The sequence below is a fragment of the Epinephelus fuscoguttatus genome, linkage group LG7, assembly GCF_011397635.1.
Source record: "Epinephelus fuscoguttatus linkage group LG7, E.fuscoguttatus.final_Chr_v1".
Taxonomy (NCBI): domain Eukaryota; kingdom Metazoa; phylum Chordata; class Actinopteri; order Perciformes; family Serranidae; genus Epinephelus; species Epinephelus fuscoguttatus.
The window spans coordinates 34,099,327-34,115,412 of NC_064758.1; the positions used below are offsets into that span (position 1 = coordinate 34,099,327).

Sequence of the window (16,086 nt, forward strand, 5' to 3'; positions counted from 1 at the left end):
CCCAATACCTCCCGGTGCTGATGACAGGGATAGTGATAATCATAGCTTAGAAATGTCAAGGCCAGGGTCAAGGTGTCACTGGATGTTATCCTCACGATTAGAATGATTCACTCCTCCTGTTCCTGTACAAGACATATTTAAATCCCACCCACATTTTCCTTCATCCAGTCGTCTTACGTAAGTTGTATTCCTGTGCCCAGGGCGGTTCTAGTCAAGACCTACCAGTTCTGTGCCCATGACTACCTTGCATTGGCAGGACGGGTCTCAAGTAATGTCACTCAGGTGTCATCTCTATATCACCATTACTTCCTGTACTATTTTGGCTCAGTAAAATCTTCGGTGTACAGCCGAGTGTTGTTCACCAGCCACGTTGGTTTAGCCTGTTCGCATGCAGACATTGTCACTTAGCACCAAATATTAAAGGGACAGTTCACCCCAAAATCAAAAGATCATATTTTTCCTCTTATCTGTAGTGCTGTTTATCAGTCTAGATTGTTTTGGTGTGAATTGCTGAATGTTGGCGATATCGCTCGTAGAGATGTCTGCCTTCTCTCCAATATAATGGAACTAGATGGCACTCAGCTTGTGGCGCTTAAAAAACTCCATTTCAAACACTCAATATCTCTAACACTTGGCAACTCACACCAAAACAATCTAGACTGATAAATAGCACTACAGGTAAGAGGAAAAATATGTCATTTTTATTTTGGAGTGAACTGTCCCTTTAAGTTCAACTGAGGATGATGGGAACGTCATGAATTTTGGTTAATTTGATTTGGTCATCATGGCACTAGATGATTATTCAGGGAGATCAAGGTTATTACAATTCATCCTGTATGGACCATTAATGTGTGCACATAAGCATCTTAGCTTGCTAAAGGTTAATATAAAGTGGCTCAATGCAGCATGTTTGGCTAATGTTGCTATGTTAACATGTGAAAGTTATGGTGTGCAAGGCAAGGCTCACTCCGACCTTGTCACATACTGATGTTTGGTCATGGACTTTCCACGTCCAGATACAACGTGAAAGGTACCCTGCGCGTGTTGGTTGTTGATGTTCTGGGACACTGTGTCAAGTTCTGCCTGTTACATGCATTGTCTTCTTTCAATATACACTTCCCGTTTTCACAGGAAATTTAACGTTTATATGCAGTCTCTTTAATAATAAAGGCACTAAGTCGGTACAACACTGTGAATTGATGTTTTTTTGTCCAGGGTTTGGCTTTAGAATCTTACGGGACGTGAACACTGCTTTCTCAGGTGAAAGTTGGTCAGGTACCGTTTAACTATAATGGCAACCAGTTGCATATCGTACCAACGTTAAAGGACACCTTTTTTCGTTGGTTTCTGATGCCACAAGTCACTGCCCAAACGCTGGATTTCAATGACTTTAGAGTGAGACCAGGCTTTACAATAAGCGTGTTAGCATATTACAGCAGCATTAAAGTCAAAGAACAGCTGAAGACAAAAATCTGGTCTTTAGTTTTAGAGGTGTACTGTCATGAACTTAGGTTCTAGACATGAGGCAGCCTATTAACCACAAGAAAATGTTGGCATGGTGCATTTATGCAAACCACAGATGCATTACAGTTAGACGTTTCATATGTATCATATCAACATTTCTAAAGAAGCATAGTTTTGATCACATGTGTATGAGCTGATTGTGTCATCAGGAGGTGAAGGGGTTGGTGGATGCTGTGGGATATTGGCAAGATGACTGCAAAGCTGCAAACCTCCTTTTAAGACCAACAAACAACAAAACCATTTGTTTTGTAACTAAACATAACTACACCTCAACCAGAGTGTTGTAAGAACGTAAAGTTTCAGCGTATCCACTATGTAGTAAGATACAAATGTACATTACCAACATTTATTCTGGTGATTCAGAAACTTTTGTGGGGTGTGGAATCACCCATATAGCTATTAATGGGTGACACCTTCAGTCCCCATCAGTCTGTGGCCCTCATTGTTGTGCAGATATGAAACACACTTTGAGTTTTAGCATTTATTGCTTTCCATGAATACTATGATACAAGCTCAAGCATTCAACTTCCAGCGATCAGTTTTACGAAGGCAGTGGACGAGTATTACAAGTCTACAAAAACTGATTTACAGATACGTACTGTAAAAATCCAAGCTATCAAAAGGGACATTTTTTACAACTCAGGTATGACATACAGAAAGTGTAAAAGTACCTTGTGTTCTGTTGACAGATTTTGATGCAGAAATGGCTTCAAACCAAATTCTAAACAAGCTCCTGGCAATACTGTGTGTTTATATTGGCTTCATACAGTGACAAAGCAAAACACATCCTTCAAGGGGTAAATGCAAATAAGTGCAATATCATGTTAATAAGAAATACATTTTGTGCTATGTGCTTAATTGAAAACACAAACAGACGTCTGTGAAGTGCTGCTTCACATTCTTAATGGCGTGTCCAACTGGAGAGATGCACATTCATCAGAAAACTAGGCCAAAACACAACTCAAACTGTGAAATGTCTGTGAAATTATCTTTTGGAAATACATGCCAAATGACATAAGGATAATGAAATTACTGAATACATCAGTTATCAAGGTTAAATGTAACACTCAGATATAAAAATCAGGGAAAAAAGATCAGAAAAAGTTTTAGTCAACAGTGAAAAAGTACAGTCTCCATAATCTTTAAATCATTTCCTTCCAGTTTAAAGACCGGCTGATGTGTGGACTTGAGTACTTAAAACTGAAGAGGACAAAAAGATCCTCCAGTGAGGATTCTTGAGGTTCACATCGCTTCTGGTCCTGAAGTCCAGAGGTCCACAGTGCTACAGATATACCCTTGGTGTGGTATCATACAGTGTAAAAAAACATCAGTTGGCAGGCTGGGCTTCAAGTTAGTCATGTTTCCCTGGTTCTGTTTCAGTCTTAGTGCTGTCTGAGTTGTCAGTGTTGCCCTCTGTTGACAAGTCAGGTGAACTACTAGAAGAGGGGACCTGCTTCTCGCTGGGTGGGCCTTCTCCATCGCTGCTGCTGCTGCTGCTGCTGCTGCTGCTGTTGCTCTCCCCATTTTCCTGCTCAAAGCTTGTACTCTTCTCTGATGGCGCAGGCTGCTCAGGTTGATCCACAGCGGCGTCCTTCTCCAGACTCGGGACATCCTCCCTCTCAGATGAGTCTTCTTCCCTTTCAGGTGGTTCTGTCTGAGTGCTGCTGGGCTCTGAGAACCAAAGTGGACAACATCAGGGCTGCAACTAATCATCATCTTCATTATCAATTAATATGTCATTTATTTTTGTGAAAAACACGATTCGTCATTTGTTTATAAAATGTCAGAAGTTAGTGAAAAATGCTGATCACGTGTATGGGCTGCCGTGACAACCCCAGTATTGCAACAGAATAATACTGACAAGTCAACCGCAGGCGATGGCAAGCAACCACCCCTACTGCTGTTGTTCATTCCTTTTCTTTTTTTATGGACTCAGCTACAAATGCCAGCAGCATGTTGAGGCACTGAGCTTCTATTCTGCGCTGAGCACTGCACATTTGCCTTTTTTTCTGGCTACCAAGAGTTAAAAAATATTCAACTTTGGATAAAATGCTGCATCCACTCATCATTGTCACTTTCTAACCAGCCATCCAATCACAGTGGAGGAGGGACGCATACCACAATATTGACATCACATTGCTGAACAACGACGAACAGCAGGTCTGTTCTCTCTTCCTGCGTGCTTCAGCCTTCCCTTGACTTAGAGCGAGGGCCAGAGCAAGTAGGTGCTCTACCTTGTTCTGACAAATTTACTTCGACAGATATTTTGTACCATGGCAACCAGACGCAACCAAAGCATCGAAGCTGAAAAAACGCTGCAATCCTTAGGCCCTGATCACACAGAAATCGTTTTGCCTTTGTTTAAGTCAATGCAACTAGTGAAAAAAAAATAACTCTTGCTGCGCCTTTTTATTGTTGCCAGGCAACCACAGACTCACCTCCTTATTCTAACCTTCCTAGAATGTAATGAATCTACCGTTTATTTATTTGACAGTAATTAGTATCTAGTTCCTAAAATGTTGAGGCAGAGGGTACTTGCTGTAGCTCTGGTTGAGGGTGAGAAACTGTCAGTAAATAGTTTGTTGGTCACAGGGGAACAGAGATCTGTGTGGGTACATGAGACCCTAAAAAAGAGAGTGGATCACGGGGAGCATCACCAGTTGGTCCAGGAGCTTCGCCTCCATGATGGCCGTTTCCAGGCATATTTTAGGATGACTCAGGGGGCAGTTTAGCTCTGGGTATCCAGCAACTGCTACCACCAGTTTCTCCTCCATTAGACCCGCCTGTCAAATCATCTGATTGGACAGTGGGAAAAAAAGATGACGAAAAAAAGAGATGATGTGGGGCGTTTTTCTGCTTTGAGTTGAAGTCTTTTCAACTCTCGGAGTTCAGAGTGCTCCGGGAAAAACGCCAGGCAACTAGAGCGCATAAACACGAGGCGTGTCACAATGCAAAAACATGCATGCAAAAGGCTTCATTCCCATTAAAATCAATAAAAAAGGCCCCTTTAGCTGCTAAAACCTGTCCTATGTGATGAGGGCCTTATTGTGCCTCATTGCCCTTCTGTGCTCTGCATTCAACACTGAACAAGTATTTAATCTTTGTCATTGGCAACAATATACCTACTAATAGCCTAATAATAAAGCATATTTATTAAGCACTAAAATCGGGATAAATGAAGCAATTTGCAAAAACGACAAAAAACAATGGTAAAACTACAAATCATGCTGTCGAGCCACCCTTAATAAACCACAGGGGAAATTTCTTCACAGAGACAGCCTTAATCTCAAATTCCCAAAGCCCACAGTGACTTCTTTAAATGTTTTGCCCAACCAACAATCCAAAACCTAAATATATTCAGTTTACTATCATAGAAGACCGGGGAAACTAAAAACAGAGATAAGTGGGAGGATGGAACCACAGAAATTTGGCATTCTTCAAAATGATTTATCGACTACCAAAATAGCTGAATAGATAAATTGAGACATCAGGGTTATGGAATGAGGAAAAAAAAACTTGTTAACGAGCATCTATATCAGTATGAGGGAATTAGTCATGATTTTAAACACTATATATTTTACTCTGGTAGTCCAACATTAAACTCTGAGACATCTGAAGCAATGTGAGTTTAAGATAAACATCAGAATAAAAACCTTGACACTTTGGGTCACAGTTACATGCACTGAGTGTGACTTAAACACAAGCTACTGCATGGCGACACTTACCATGATCCTCTGAAATAGGAGGTGTGTCACAAGATGTTCCACTTGTGTACTCTTGACCACAGGATTCTTTTGAAGACTCTGGTGTCTCTGGCGAGCTCTCTGACCCTTTACAACAAGATGACTCCTTTTCTTCACTTTCTGTCTCGTCCTCGTCCTTTTCGTCGAACTTGAGCCTCTTGACCTCGTGCTGGTCAGCATCAGAGCTCTCCTCTTCTTCCTCCTCGGGGTGTTTGTTCTTTATTCCGCTGTTTGGTGTAAGTTCACCCTCTGATGGCGAGGAAGCGCTGCAGTAACGACAGAAACACAGATTCAATTTATCAAATTACATATTACAGATTACAGCAATAAGTAGCTCTCATATATTCCTTTTAAAGATGGGGTATTGAGAAGATCTGCTCCTGTGGGAAATGTCAAGGCTTGACAGATATCATCACTGTCCTTCATTTTAAATAAGAAATACTGAGTAGACTTTCTCAGTGTGCTACACACCCACTCACAGTGCCACATACAGTATGTACCATACGTATTCCAATTACCCGATGTGGTGCTCCGCCACCTCCTCTGTGGTTGGCTCTGGCTCTTTACTGACTGTGCAGTCGGGGAGCCCGTTGGTGGAAAGCGAAGCCGACAATGACAGCTTTGGTCTGGTGAGCGGTTTTGGTGTGTCTGGTCCGTTTACATTTCTACTGCAGAAAAAGAGAAAATGACCACTTCTTACGCAAGATGCATCACATGATGGCACATCAGCAGAACTACCAAGACCCAAACTGACAGGCAAGATGTAACAGCTCCTGCTATAGCCTTGTTGGCTTTTAGATATTTGACTTTTGAACTAGTTTGATTTTCTTCTTGCTGGTGTATGAGGCAATTTTAGATTTGTGGAAGTCAATCACTGACAAGTATGTGGCTCCCACCTGTCTGAATATAGAGAAGAGTTACCAGGATACATCACTCCATTCATTCTGTTTACACTGGATGCCCCATTTTTCCTTCGGAAGAAGTAGAAAGGCACAAAAACAACTGGCTGTTAATTGTAACTTTGTACGTGTGACTGAATAAGCAAATTCAAGGGAGCTTTCAATGTGCATTAGAAGCAGCTTAAAGGGACAGTCCACCCCAAAATACATATTTTTTTCCTCTTACCTGTAGTGCTATTTATTAATCTGGATTGTTTTGGTGTGAGTTGCTGAGTGTTGGAGATATCAGCTGTACAGATGTCTACCTTCTGTCAAATACAATAGAACTAGATGGCACTCAGCTTGTGGTGCTCAAAGCGCCAAAAAATCTCAACTCAACAGCAATGTCTCTTTCCAGAAATCTCGACCCAGTCAATCAAGATAATCCACAGACCTTGTTGCGAGCAATTTCATGTATGAACTATTTTCTTTCTACTAAACTACAATCGCCAACCACGCCACTGCACAGAAGGAAGCGTGCATCTACTCACGGACATGAGGCTCATGCTGGTGATAACGCTAGATGTAAACACTGCTGTTGAGTTTTTAAATGTCTTTTTTGGGTACTCTTTCCAGAAATCATGACCCTGTTACTCAAGCTAGTCCACTCACCTTGTTGTAAGCATGCTCATGTTTTCTTTCTATTGAACTACACCCGCCAACTGTACCACTGCACAGAAGGAAGTGTGCATCTACTGCTAGCTCACCTAACACCAGTGACCTAATGTTTCAGCTCAGCCGAGCAGGACACCATTAATGTTTACATCTTGCGCTATCACCAGCACGAGCCTCTCGTCCATGAGTAGATGCACGCTTCCTCCTGCACAGTGGCATGGTTGGCGATTGTAGTTTGGCAGAAAGAAAATTGTGCATACATGAATCTCCTCACTGAAAAGAGACACTGCTGTTGAATTTTTCAAATGTCTTTTTTTGGTGCTTTGAGCACCACAAGGCTGGTGCCATCTAGTTCCATTACATTTGAGAGAAGGTCGACAACTCAACAGCCGATATCTTCAACACTCTGCAACTCACACCACAACAATCTATAATGATAAATACCACTACAGGTGAGAGGAAAAATATGCATTCTTATTTTGGTGTGAATTCTCCCTTTAATAGAAATAATGCAGAAACAGCTGATGTACTTACTCTGATGTGGGGTATATACAGCTGACCACCATTACATTCTGCAATTCATGAACAATAATATATATTAGAATTCAATTTAAAGCCATGGAAAATTTCAAACAATATTCATCAATCTTGTTTATCTTGAGTGAAAACACTTAACATGACAGTTTTTACACGTATACACAAGAGTGCAGTGTAGTTCTCACCTTCTCTAAACCCATGAGAAACTTGTCTGTTCCTGAATAGTTGCGCTTGGGGTCTGTGAGGAGTTCACACAGACGCTGAATGGTGAACGGGATTCTGGAAAAGTTACCGAGAGATATATTTAGGATTAGCCACACATAGCTGACTCACAGTCAGGCATCATCAACACCTGCCAAACCTGGCAGCGCCGCGGCTGAATGAGAAAACATTGGATCAATCTGGACAGAGCTGGCCAATTTTAGTCACGGCTGGCCCCAAATGCGGACATGAATTATTGATCATGAGTGTTTATACAATGGAAAAAGTTTGCACAGTATTGTTTTGTTAATGTTCAAACACTAAGTTAAGATTTGAGTGATGCACCAAGAAAATGTCATTTGTTAATTTATTTATTTGTTTTGTTTACTTTGGCTATGAAAGATTTATGAAAATGTTTTTTTTTTTTTAGGAAGAAGTGTCACAAGAAAAATGTGAAGTTGAGTTACTCTATGTTTTATCAATGGAAAATGAATGGAGGAAGTTACACAACTTTGGCAGAAAGAAATGAATGAATTACAGCACACATTGGGCAAGATCTGATTCCAGCTGATTAATTTTGATTTAAATGCCTATACATTTCAGTTTTTTCTACATATCTAGTGCACATCTAAATATCTCTCCTACTTGGTGGTTATGTTTTCACTAAGTTGATAACATGAAAGAAGACAAACTAATAATATCACAGACAAGCACTGATGGATAGGCCTACATGTCACTTCGTTTAAGTCTCTCTTGAAAACGTACTTCTATTGGAAAGCATATCCTGACTTTATCTGAGCTGGCTGTCTATTTTATTGCTATCATTGATTTTAATGCTCATTTCTTATCTTGATTTTAGCTTTGGCCTTATTTTATCTTTTACTAGATGACATCTTATAACTTGTTATGTCTTCTTCTTCTTTGTTTTAATTGTGTTTAGTTTTTTTGCACAGCACTTTGTAACTGTGTTTTAAAAAGTGCTATATAAATAAAGTTTTTTATTATTACATTTACATTTAGTTTTGTATATGGTGTTGTTTGCAGTTAAGTGACTAATTCTTAGCTTTACTCACCCATTGTAACCTTCCACTATTTTTAGGATCCTTGTCTTCATCTCTTCAAAGGGAACATAATCTACATTGGGATTATGTGGTGCTCTCTGCTCCGGCGACGAAGCGTGGAAATCATCCATGACTTTTTCCAACTTGAACACGAAGTATGTTTTGAACTGTGACCATGAGATCCTGGAAGATAATGGAAATGCAAGGCTGCATGTCATGCACACGAAAGATTGAAATGTCTTCGGACACTTTATTACAAAAAGCATGATAAGAGAAACATAAATGTTCACCAAGCAGGTGTCTTCATTGTGCGTGAAGATCTGTAGCAGGTGTAATGTTTTTAATGTCTTGAGGAGTACTCACATTGGCTGTCCCGTCTTGGCAACATGACACAAGAATTGCTCTAGTTCAGGACTGGTCTCTTTCTTGCCTTTCTTCTCAAAATCTGTAAATGCCCACATTAAAAGCAGAAAAATGTGTTTATTCATATTTACTTACATTTATCCAAACAGCACACATACTGTCAGACCCAAACAATGTTGTACCTGCATCACCTAGAGGCATATAACCATTAGAGAAATGATGTATTCTGTTAATCATACTGGAAAGCTGGCAAGATAATACATGTAGTTTCGTTTCAGGCTACTTATGGCACACTAACTATACGCTAGCAATGATGAAATGATTTAAAAGTGTCATTTATCAGCTGTGTCAAGTGAAAACATGGAAATAAAACATGTTAAACACCACATTATAAAACCAATTTTGGTTAACTCGCTGGAAAGTTCTTGCAAAAGTTCCTATGTTAGCATGTTTATTGTGATGCTACACAGCTAGCTGTTTACATAATCTCCCAGTGCGAGTAAGTGGGTCAAAAATAAAAAATGTGACGAACTTCTTTCTAGCAGAGGATAAACACTGAACCACATAGGCCAAGCAGGGACAGAGCAGACTGTCCCTTGGTACCTCTTCTAAACGCTAATCGTTGTTAGTAAGCTAAGTTAAGGTAACGCACGTAACGTAACGTTAGTTAGCAAACATTGCAGATTTTTTCTGGAGGCTTCTACACACATGCCATCATCATTAACTCATAACAAATCACGTATTTGAATAACTGTAAATATTGCCTTGAAACGCCTCCAACAACGCGTCGATGTCCATAGCTGTGTCCAGTCACAGGCAGGAAATACTTGCTAGTTAGCAGTTAGCATGTAGCAACCCAACAAAGCTGGTGGCGGCGACGACTGCGCATGTCTGAAATTACGTATTCGCATTTGCGGAAGATGCGTTCCAGTTCAACTTGGGATCAACAAAGCATTTGAACCCCCTCGCAGCGGCGAAATACGCAGCAGTAAATTGTATTTAATTTGTTGTTGTGGCGCAAATAAGCGAAACTATAATTGAAGTATGCGCAGACTTCAGTGACAGAAACTTCTGGATCGCTCCGGCGCGCTGTAGATGCCGCAAGCAGTCAGCGGGCGTCATCGTTTCTCTGTTGTTGTGACGGCGCAAACCGGCGAAGCGGCCAATGAGTCAGCAGCTGATCGGGGTTAATTTTACCTAACCGACCTATAAATATAACGATAACAACCTCCAGTGCGAACATCTGGACTACAGACCTGCTAGCTGTCATAAGAAGACCTTCGCCTTTTCCAGAGGTAACAATGGCAGTCCCTGTAGCTGCGTTACAGCTGAGCACATCATCCAGCCCGGGTCTGCTGGAGCACAACATTCACATCAGCGACAGAGATTTGGGAAGGATTTCAAGTGACAATGAAAACGACATTCTGCCTTTACATTCTCCCTGGACTTTCTGGCTCGATAGGTAAGACACTGCTTAACTATCCAACCCGTCCATTGTTGTATTATCAATCTCCAGCTGGTGTCAAGTGGGTGAACTCTGTGGAGCTGACCTTTTAATGAGAACAAAGAAGGGAGATGACGAATCTCTCTGGCCTGCTTTATCAGCCTTTGCAGCCCAGATAACACTATATATGTGCGTTTAACAGCGACAAAGGGCTTGTCTGTCTTTATTTATTACAGAAAAATGACATTACAGCAAACACAGCCTGCTAGTGGTGTTGGTGCAGCTTTCCTGCCAACTTGTTTTCTCCCTGACCTACATACGCAGGTCCTGTGCTTGGTAAGGTCTTAAAATAAACAAAAGGGCGTAATAAGTGGCTAAACACTGTAACTCCACTTCAGACAAGGTCAGTTTGAGTTCAGTCTCAGCTTTTACTCGTATTTTTTATGAGCATGGGGGAAAAACTTGTGCCACTCCTCACGTGTCTGCAGCCTTTGTTCAGTGGAGCACTTTTATTCTGTTGTATAAAAACTTATGTAGCTCAGATTTGCCATTTCTTTAAGCAGAATGTTGGCTGTGATGTCAAAGTGATTTCAGGAGCAATCATAATTGAGTTGAACACAGTTGATAGACAGTTACACAAGCCTCATCATCCACAGAGTAGTCAAATCAGGGTGCTGTGTTCAAATGGGGTCAGTGTTGTTTACTGTTTACTGGCTTATTTGTCATCTGATCACCTCCCCCCCACCCCCACCCCTCCAACCTGTCTGCTCAGAGGCCAGCTCACTCAAACATGTCCGAGTAATGTAACACTGCAATAAATGGATCCATTACATGACATGTTGCAGGACCTGGGCAAGCTTTTGGTTTTCGAAGAAGGAAATAAAATAAATGTTCATGTGTCTGTTTTTGTGCCAGATCCCTACCAGGAACAACAGCAGCTGAATGCGAGTCAAACCTGAAGAAAATCTACACTGTGGAGACCGTCCAGGTAAGATGCTTTATGGTTGTCATGCAAGAATAGCACAGCTACAGCAGGCACACTCTGCCACACTAGGAGTTGATGTGATGACGCACTTCAAGAGCAAGTTTCCGAATCAAAACAAGATATGCTGATTTATTTCCACATCGCATTTCACCCAAGACCCCAGCCAGACTTTAATTAAGATGTCTGTCAGGAGCCTGTCTTTGTACTTGAGAGTAAACAGCATACAGGATTTAGAAGTAGCAGTAACAGCAGTAGCATCCTTACACGTGTTGTTTCAGGTCAAACCACATCATCAGCCTGAGGTTTAGTAGCTTTACACATTTTTCTCATGATCTGCCAGCATTAATAACTGTCATTAAGTGCTATAACTTACTAATAAATACTTTGAAGTGAATTAGTTGACGTGGAAACACCTGCTAATCAACATGTTAATCTGTGTAATAACTGATTACTGATCTAAACATCATCGCAGGGTTATTTTTAATGCATCACTGTGATTGTGGCAGGATGTTAAAGAGCTTAAGTACCACTTTACGAATCACGAACCACAACTGTGCTGGATAAGGGTTCATGAGTGCGTGCGTGTGGTTAAGAGCAATGAGGAAAAGACCTTTGGCAGCGATTTTCTACATTGTGACAAATGTGAAATATTAACAAGGTCAGCTGTCTGCACTCCCTGTGCTGGTAAATGGTGCAGTAAAATAACCTGTTTCCTCTCTTCACCTCGGCACTGGAGTAGAACTTTTGGAGAGTTTACAACAACATACCCGGCGTCTCCAGCCTGCCATTGAGATGTAGCTATCATCTGATGAGAGGAGAAAGAAAGCCACTCTGGTACGCTTGAACATAAGATAAATGCATGAATGTGTTCGTAGTATTTGAAGCTGGTTGTGTAACATTGCCTGCTGGTTTGCACACAGGGAGGAGGAAAGCAATGCTAAAGGTGGTGTTTGGAAGATGAAAGTCCCTAAAGAATGCACTGTAAGTGACATAATTAGTATATTAATGTACTACTTGCTCATTAATTTTTTTCTATTTAACAAATTTGTCTTCATATTTACAGTCTGCTGTGTGGAAGGAGCTGCTATTGGCTACTATTGGAGAGCAGTTCAGTGATTATTGTGCCTCAGGTACATTTCCTACTCGTGCTTTTGGATCTGGCGAATGAATAATTGCATTATATTTACAGAATTTTGCAAGTCTCAAATGTATTCATCTCAGTCTCTGCTGCCGTTCTTGCAGACGATGAAGTAGTCGGGGTCAGCGTCAGCGTGAGAGACAGAGAAGACGTGTTTCAGGTTTGGAACGGAAACGCCTCCTGTGCTAACGAGTCGAAAATCTTAGGGAGGATCAACGAGCTGCTTCCACAGATCCCTTTCAAAGCAGTGTTTTACAAACGTGAGTATTTTCTTGGAATATTAATAATCACATATTTCCTTTAACACCATAAAATGTGAGTAATTGCTTCTTTTGCTTTTATTTCAGCACATGAGGAGCACCACGCTTTTGAAGGAGGACGAAGACAATAGGGTATTTTGCACAGGAGTCCTTGAGGCATACATGTTTTTTGCTTATGATCATGTTTTGGATAATATTTGGGCACATTTTGAGGCAATTTAGTTGCTTAATGTATCATTTTAATTACCTCAAAATGTAGCCAGTGTATAATGATTCTTAATTGATGGAATTTCTCATTGTCTGAGCGCTACTGTCAGTCAGAATAATATCCAAAATACTTTAATTTTACTTTGATTTTATCTGTTGCGGTGTTTCTGTGTTTTTATACTTCAAATTTTGCAAAAACCAAAACAGCAGGTCATGTACACGTACATGTCAGATTTTTTTAGATGTATTTTGTGCAGTTTCCTGAGCACAGACAAAGCTAGGTCTTTGAATTAAATCTCATTTTTTGATCTAATGAAAGGCCCAGTTCCACAAAGCAAACCTTTTATCTTAACAAAACATTACAAAAGCTTTTCTAGTCAGCTCTTTTCTCTGTTTTGTATGTTACAGCCAAAATACTGTTGCCTAACATGAACGTTTAGTACGCTGTAATGCTAATATACAAGCAAAAAATTGCACATTCTTTTTTATGTTTCTTTTTTAGGATTTGAGCGGATTGTAAAAAGGAATATGTTCTTGTTACAATAAAAACGACCTCAGTACACACATCATCACGAGTAGATGCTGAGAAATATATGCAATCATTTCTATTCTGTGGAATTTGCCGCAAATTTGCAGTGTTGTGGTTGTCATTTTGTTTTAAGCATCCGCCCCGATTCAAGCACTTTGTTTCTTACTGTGTGTGTGCGCGTCCAGATTTAGATGGAGTTTTGATAACTGAGACCAAACCTACTTTGGTTTTGTGTTACCTTTTCTGATTCAAGTGTCCATTTTGTTATGGATTTCTTTTCTTTTTCTGCTTTTAATTGTAACAGAGATGTGTAGATGACATCCTTTAATTTACTTGTTTTTTATGTATTCATATGACCTGTGTTAAAAGTGAATCTGTGAAGCCTTCCCTTTTGTAGATATTATAGCCCCAGGAAAAATGGACGAACACATGACACACAGGAATCTGTCACAGAGTGGGACAGCAGAGAAACGCTCTAAATCTTTTCCTCGGGGGACTGCTCGAGGTCTATTTCAGTCTATTTGTACAAAATTGCGGGTGTTTGGTGAAGTGACGCAATCACTGCAGCAGGGTCAGATCAGTATGAAACAAGTTAATCAGAGATTGTTTACTTCTGCTGCACTAGAACAAATTTCAGTGTCACTCAGATCTAGAGGTTTAAACATTTTCTTTTCTGTGATGATGTAAAAAACTGTGTAGTATTAAGAAGCATAATCATCTTAGGGAAATGTAATTTAGAAACATCTCACCAAAGGCACCTTTCCTGTGTGTTTGTGTACGACGGAGTCAGACTGACTATTCTTGGCTGCATAGACCAATTGAGGTTATTTCTATGTAGCTATGGAATATGCATTGAAACCCACATAGGGAGACTGCTGCTATGATTTCTCAAACAAATCAAATGTTTAAATATGTATTATGCTGGTGTCTTGGCTCGGATTCTCTGCTCAAGAATATTCACAGGAGGAGTTGGTTTTCCGACCGTCGACTTTGCCAAACTATTTTCCCTTTATTCTTCTGTCGTCCGTGTAATATAAGCACATGCTGTCGGAAAAGAGAATACTGTACCCTTGCACATTTACAGTCGACCGCTCACTTCAGGTCTCAGACTTTGTAACTGATTGTTGATCTTGGATGGTGCCTTGTGTTTACCAGCAGTTTAGAATGTCATCTTTGTTCAGCATGTAAATAGTCATGTTTCTCTGTTAGTTTTACACGTGTTTGAGAAATAAAGACGCCTAAACTTCCACCTTTTTGCTGTCTGGAGTACTTATTGTATGTGATGAGCATATATGTAGGCTGTTAAATTGAAAACAGCATCTTTTATATTGGACCTTTTAAACTAGATTTTCTAGTAAAGATTGTCAGGTGTTTGTCTTCAAGTTACTTATTAGCAGAAAATCCTTTAAGGTCTGCTGTTAGATCCAAGATGTGTGCATGAATTTAGGATTTTTTTCATTTGCATTAGGTGTATTTTTGCAGTGAATCAACTATAAGATACAATAAAAACATATTCATCCCAAGGAAAGTTGTAGTGCATCACATATTAGACATATCTCTATAAATGAAAGTATTTATTGCCCATGGGGACAACACTCACTGTGGTTTTTAAACTGAGGCACTATCATGCCCCTACTTTACCTCAGAAATAGGAGGCCACCATTTCATGATGACCAGAAGGAAAATATCTCCCTCTTGTGGCTGCATCAATGCATGGAAATAAAACAGAGACACAAGGATTTCATCTCCATGTGAAGGCAGTCCTGTCCTCTCAATGACTGCAGTTGCATGTAGGAACATAATAAGATAAAGATGAGTGGGTCTAATTATTGCAGTGACCATCATAATATGCTGCACCAATGTGCCATGAATCTAGCTGTACACTCTGATTAGCCTGCCTCTATATGCTACACATGTTCACAGTACCAAGCAGGATGCTTGCTTGTGTTGATCTATATTTAGGTTGCACAAACTATGCATGAAATGTCTTTTTATGGCTAAGACTGTGCTCGATGAGTGATGTAGGGAGACACTGTTTTGCACATCTGTTTTTGCAATGAACTGAGAAGCCGTATGCATGCATCGGGTTACTGGATGAAGCTTTTTGGGATGATACATGCCACATCTTCTAGGAGGATGGTGTTAGTTGTTTCTCTTTCCCAAAACAGAAAGATTTCACACAGTGTTTTCAGATAATTGGGGGTATGAGGAGTTTTCCAGGTTGAACTGAACTAAAACCTCATTAAATTATTTTTCAGTTGTTGATGGAACTTTGTAAATATCTTTGTTAATTTTTAATACTGTGACATTTTGTCTTTAAGCATTCATTTTTCTCAGGAGCAAATGAATAATTTGATTTTTTCCCCTCTGCCTGTTGATGCCATGTGCCTTTGATGTAATAAAGGGCCTTTACAAGATCCACGCAGAAATTGGCAATTTCATTTTGGCCGTCATTCAATGTTCTCAGTTCAATCTTCTTCTTCTTCTTCTTCTTCTTCTTCAAAACACTTATAACAAAGAGGTTTACAACAGTTGTCATTC

The 16,086-nt window shown here is 40.2% G+C and overlaps 2 protein-coding genes across 5 annotated transcripts; one reads left to right on the forward strand and one right to left on the reverse strand.

Moving 5' to 3' along the window:
• Nucleotides 1-1,977: 1,977 nt before the first annotated feature.
• On the reverse strand, nucleotides 1,978-10,611 carry LOC125891412 (serine/threonine-protein phosphatase 4 regulatory subunit 2-A-like). 4 transcript variants are annotated; one of them, XM_049580696.1, is made up of 9 exons: nucleotides 10,533-10,611; nucleotides 8,983-9,064; nucleotides 8,632-8,802; nucleotides 7,543-7,636; nucleotides 7,355-7,392; nucleotides 6,164-6,238; nucleotides 5,786-5,935; nucleotides 5,250-5,533; nucleotides 1,978-3,195 (listed from the first exon to the last, which is right to left on the reverse strand). In XM_049580696.1, coding segments are annotated over exons 2-9 (1,134 nt in total). In that variant the 5' UTR covers nucleotides 8,985-9,064; nucleotides 10,533-10,611; the 3' UTR covers nucleotides 1,978-2,875. The 4 variants fall into 4 exon arrangements, with proteins under 4 accessions (XP_049436653.1, XP_049436650.1, XP_049436649.1 ...); XM_049580693.1 differs by lacking the exon at nucleotides 10,533-10,611 and adding an exon at nucleotides 9,747-9,932 and having other exon boundaries at nucleotides 1,979-3,195; nucleotides 5,786-5,932; XM_049580692.1 differs by lacking the exon at nucleotides 10,533-10,611 and adding an exon at nucleotides 9,747-9,932 and having other exon boundaries at nucleotides 1,979-3,195.
• LOC125891414 (eukaryotic translation initiation factor 4E type 3-like) lies at nucleotides 9,995-14,794 on the forward strand. Its single transcript, XM_049580698.1, has 7 exons — nucleotides 9,995-10,444; nucleotides 11,342-11,414; nucleotides 12,151-12,245; nucleotides 12,332-12,392; nucleotides 12,475-12,541; nucleotides 12,654-12,809; nucleotides 12,897-14,794. Exons 1-7 carry the CDS (start codon nucleotides 10,284-10,286, stop codon nucleotides 12,938-12,940), a joined length of 657 nt encoding a protein of 218 aa, XP_049436655.1. The 5' UTR covers nucleotides 9,995-10,283; the 3' UTR covers nucleotides 12,941-14,794.
• Nucleotides 14,795-16,086: the final 1,292 nt, after the last annotated feature.